The sequence below is a fragment of the Vicia villosa genome, linkage group LG7 (genome assembly GCF_029867415.1).
Source record: "Vicia villosa cultivar HV-30 ecotype Madison, WI linkage group LG7, Vvil1.0, whole genome shotgun sequence".
Lineage (NCBI taxonomy): Eukaryota > Viridiplantae > Streptophyta > Magnoliopsida > Fabales > Fabaceae > Vicia > Vicia villosa.
The window spans coordinates 76128032-76132133 of NC_081186.1; the positions used below are offsets into that span (position 1 = coordinate 76128032).

Below are 4102 nucleotides of genomic sequence, written 5' to 3' on the forward strand. Positions count from 1 at the left end.
TGTTTTTTTAATATATTTTAGAGAGTGGAAGTATATATGTGAAGAAAGAGACGCTTATGAATTTCTTGACCAATACGCAAGAAGGAATATCGACACTTAGGCCAATAGATGTCCTAGTATATAGCTGAGAAGAAGGAAAACATGCATGTGTTAACTTGATAGAGATTTCTTCTCTTATGGGACTAAGGAATATAGGTTTTACTATGTGGCAAGTAACCCTCAAAGTCACTTCAATTAAAATGGTTAAACATGAGAAGGCATGTTGCGATAATTAACATGCTTTCATATTCATTTTCATTTTACTCTTTTGACTTCCTAAAACCAGAGGTATTGGATCTTTTAAAAAAAGTCTAGAGGCTCATGCATAATAATAATAATAATAATAATAATAATAATAATAATAATAATAATAATAATAATAATAATAATGTGTTTCCTAGTGCTATGAATGTAGTTTTAAAGAGGTCAAATGAAATGAAATAAGTAGCTTTAGTATTTATCTATATTTATTAAAATCTTATAGAAGTCTCACACCTCTCACTAAATTAATGATATTATTGACCTAATGCATCAAACTCGTTCACTTTGGTCTCTCCACTAAAAATACATTCATGATTAATCATCTCACACTCTAAGCCCCTTCTATACTATCAACTCATTTAACTAAAATTGAAAGTGACTTTCAAAAGTTGCCGATAAACATTTCCATTATCTTTACATATAACTTCACATGACAAGCTAGATTTTGGTGAAAAATAATGCTAAACATTTTTGTGTTTTTCCTAATTGATCATTCATTATTTATTCTCTATAAATACTCAAGAAACAAACTTTTTTTTTGCCTTTTCAAAAAAAAAAATAATAAACAAAAGAAAATTACAAGTAAAATGAAGAAATATTCAAATCAAAACAATCTATATGCCCATGATTCTGAATCCACAATCATCTCATCAAATGCTTGCTTTCTTTCACCATTATTAACACAACCACCATCATCATTATTATCATCATTAATCAGAAAATTCAAGGTACTAATAAAGTCATCATCCCAAAAAGCCAAATTGTTGCTATTGTTCTCTTCCTTGTTATCATTATAAGACCATTCAAAATCAGGGAGTTGGAGATCTTCAAGAAAATTGGTTGAATTTGATGTAGATGATGAAGAGGTTGATGAAGATGAATTAGACACTATAATTTCATTAGGTTCTATCATTGGAACTTCCTCTATACAAAATCCATCAATTAACTCCATTGTGTTAAATAAGGGTGTTATTGTAGTTTCACCTTTTTCTTTCTTTTCAATGTTACTTGATGATTCAATTGAAGTCTCTTGCTTCTCAATCTTTGTGTCAATGTCAATTGTCAAAGGTTGTTGGTTTTGTTGTTTTTCTTCTATCGGTTGGTGTACTTGTTGTTTAGCTTGATTTTGAGTTTGATTAATTGTACTACTAATTAGTGGTTTGTGAGTGATAGGGTCAATCCCCATTTTCTTGAGCTTTTTCTTTATGTGAGTGTTCCAATGATTTTTTATCTCATTATCTGTTCTTCCTGGTAGATGAGAAGCAATCTTAGACCATCTGAAAAAAAAAAACAAGTAATTAATAAAATAAAATAAAAAATTTACAATTTATTGAATAACCAATGCAGTTTTTATTTATTAGCTTGATAAACATATAAATAAGTGAAATGTCTTTGTATTATTATCAATTGTATTGACTTAAGAAAAATTTAATTCTAATTAATTAATGATATATATATATATATATATATATATATATATATATATATATATATATAGTTCATACATAATTGTTGCATCACTTAAAAGGAAGAATGACTTCATGGGCAAATGAAAAGCTCCATCTTCCAAAGTCATTCAAGTTAAGAAAGAAAAAATTGTCTACAAGACAAATTTGTCCTCTATTTAGTTTTCCATATACAATTAATAAGTTCATTTTCAGTCAACTTTAACTTCAATTATAAGTACTATTCTTTTATTTATATTTTTTAAAAATAGAAACCTTGTTATATAAAAAATTTATACGTCTCTATCTCATTGATGATAAGAGCTGGGACCATGTTTTTTATTCCAAATTTTAACAAATGCTAAACTATTTACCACTTGAAGAGCATGATTATATAATTAAATAATTCAATTAAGTTAGTGCATTTGTCGTTATTAAGGTTACTATTTAAAAAATTATTATGACAATTATTTAATTTATTTAGTCATTATTAAATAAGGAAAATAAACATGTAAAACAGTGGGAAAATGGTACCTGTTTCCAAGTTGAGCATGAAGATCAATGACCATTTTCTCTTCATATTCTGATAAAAGTCCTCTTTTTAAATCTGGTCTCAAGTAATTTGTCCATCTAAGTCTACAACTTTTTCCACACCTTAATAACCCTACACGTTGAATCATAATTGCATTTAATTTTTAAATTTAAAATTTTTGAACAAATTATTCTGTTTCTGATCATAATGATAATGTCAAAGATGATGAAACACCAAACCATTATTAACCATAATGCAATTATATAAATTGCATATTAAGGATTAAATATAGTTTTGTGAAAAATATTTTTAATGTCACTAGGACTTAGTTGATACTCTATTAACACATTTGCATTTGACTGTAATTTATCTGTAATATGTGACGGATTACAGATATACAGTCAAATGTGTTAAAATGGTGAAAGAAAAAGCAAGAGCAATGAAAGGAGACCTGCCAATTTAGGGACAGCCCTCCAACAGCATTGTCCATTAGTGAGGATGAAAGTGATGAGCTTCTTGTCTTCCTCAGCAGTCCATGGCCCTTTTTTCAATCCCACTTTCTCACAACAAGGTTGCCTTCCCATATTTCTTTTGAGAGACTAAGGGGGGAGTTATTTTGAGAGAGTTAGGATAGAGCACCATCACCTACTTATATATACAAAATTCAGCTAGTGTATTCTAAACTCTAAAGTCGACTATGACCCATAAACCCACTATCTCAATTTATTTTATTTTATTTTATTTTATTCAATCATCAGTTTAAGCTGTTCACATTTCATTTCTATGTACTTTGTAATTTATTTTTTGTGTTGCTTCAATTATGGACTTAGAGTTTACATAGGACACGTGTGTAGCAGGATGTGAACTAGGACACACGTGTCGTGTTAGTCAAATGTGAAAATAAAATAGTCTAAATTTTTTCATGAGAATTTTTGGATTTCAATGAGAATTTGTAAAAAAAAATTGGAGTGAACTTATTATTATTATTATTATTATTTTAAATTAATATAATTAAATTCAAAATTATAATACTATATTTAATATTAATATAACTTATCAATATTATAATCATTTTGGATTAATATAACTTATTATATTTTATTACAAAAATGATATAAAACCTTTAAATATATATATATATATATATATATATATATATATATATATATATATATATATATATATATATATATATATATATATATATATATATTAGAGATAGTTATATGGTACATTTAGTGCATTATAGCTTAGTGTACATATCTTTACTCAGAATATATAAACACTGATGTAATCTATATTTTACTTTACTCAATTTAATGAAATAGTGCTTCTATCATACTCTTTCTCTTCTCTCTTCTTCTTGAATGTAACAAACTCTCACTCCTTTCATGGAGGATTCCTGTATCATTGACATGGTATCAGAGCAAATCAAGCTCTGATAGCCATTGTTGTTTCTCTTCTCTTCATCGTCGCGTAGATCTCCTCTTGCCTTTTCTTGCTTTGCTCGATTTCTCTGCAACAATGGCTGCTCAGAGCTTCCTCGATTTCGCGACCAACTCTGCCAATCCATACTACCTGCATCCTAACGAGAATCCAGCTCTCGTTGATAAGTGCCAAAATGTCGATGTTTTGAGTATGTAAATAGTGGCACTTATCGATACTTTTGTTAATACCGTTTGAATAATTCCCCGTTTTGTGTATAAATACGTATACTTTGTGAATAGTTGTATTTTCATATACTTTTATACCATTTGATAGTTTTTCCTTTGTTTTTATAGGTATTCATGCTTATTGGAGCCTTGAGGAATAAAGTGTCAAAGAC

General features: G+C 27.9%; 1 protein-coding gene across 1 annotated transcript; it reads right to left on the reverse strand.

The window, feature by feature from the left end:
• Positions 1-697: 697 nt before the first annotated feature.
• Positions 698-2999, reverse strand: LOC131617497 (transcription factor MYB20-like). Its single transcript, XM_058888778.1, has 3 exons — positions 2729-2999; positions 2280-2409; positions 698-1577 (listed from the first exon to the last, which is right to left on the reverse strand). The coding sequence occupies exons 1-3, from the start codon at positions 2859-2861 to the stop codon at positions 905-907; spliced, it is 936 nt and encodes a 311-aa protein (XP_058744761.1). The 5' UTR covers positions 2862-2999; the 3' UTR covers positions 698-904.
• Positions 3000-4102: the final 1103 nt, after the last annotated feature.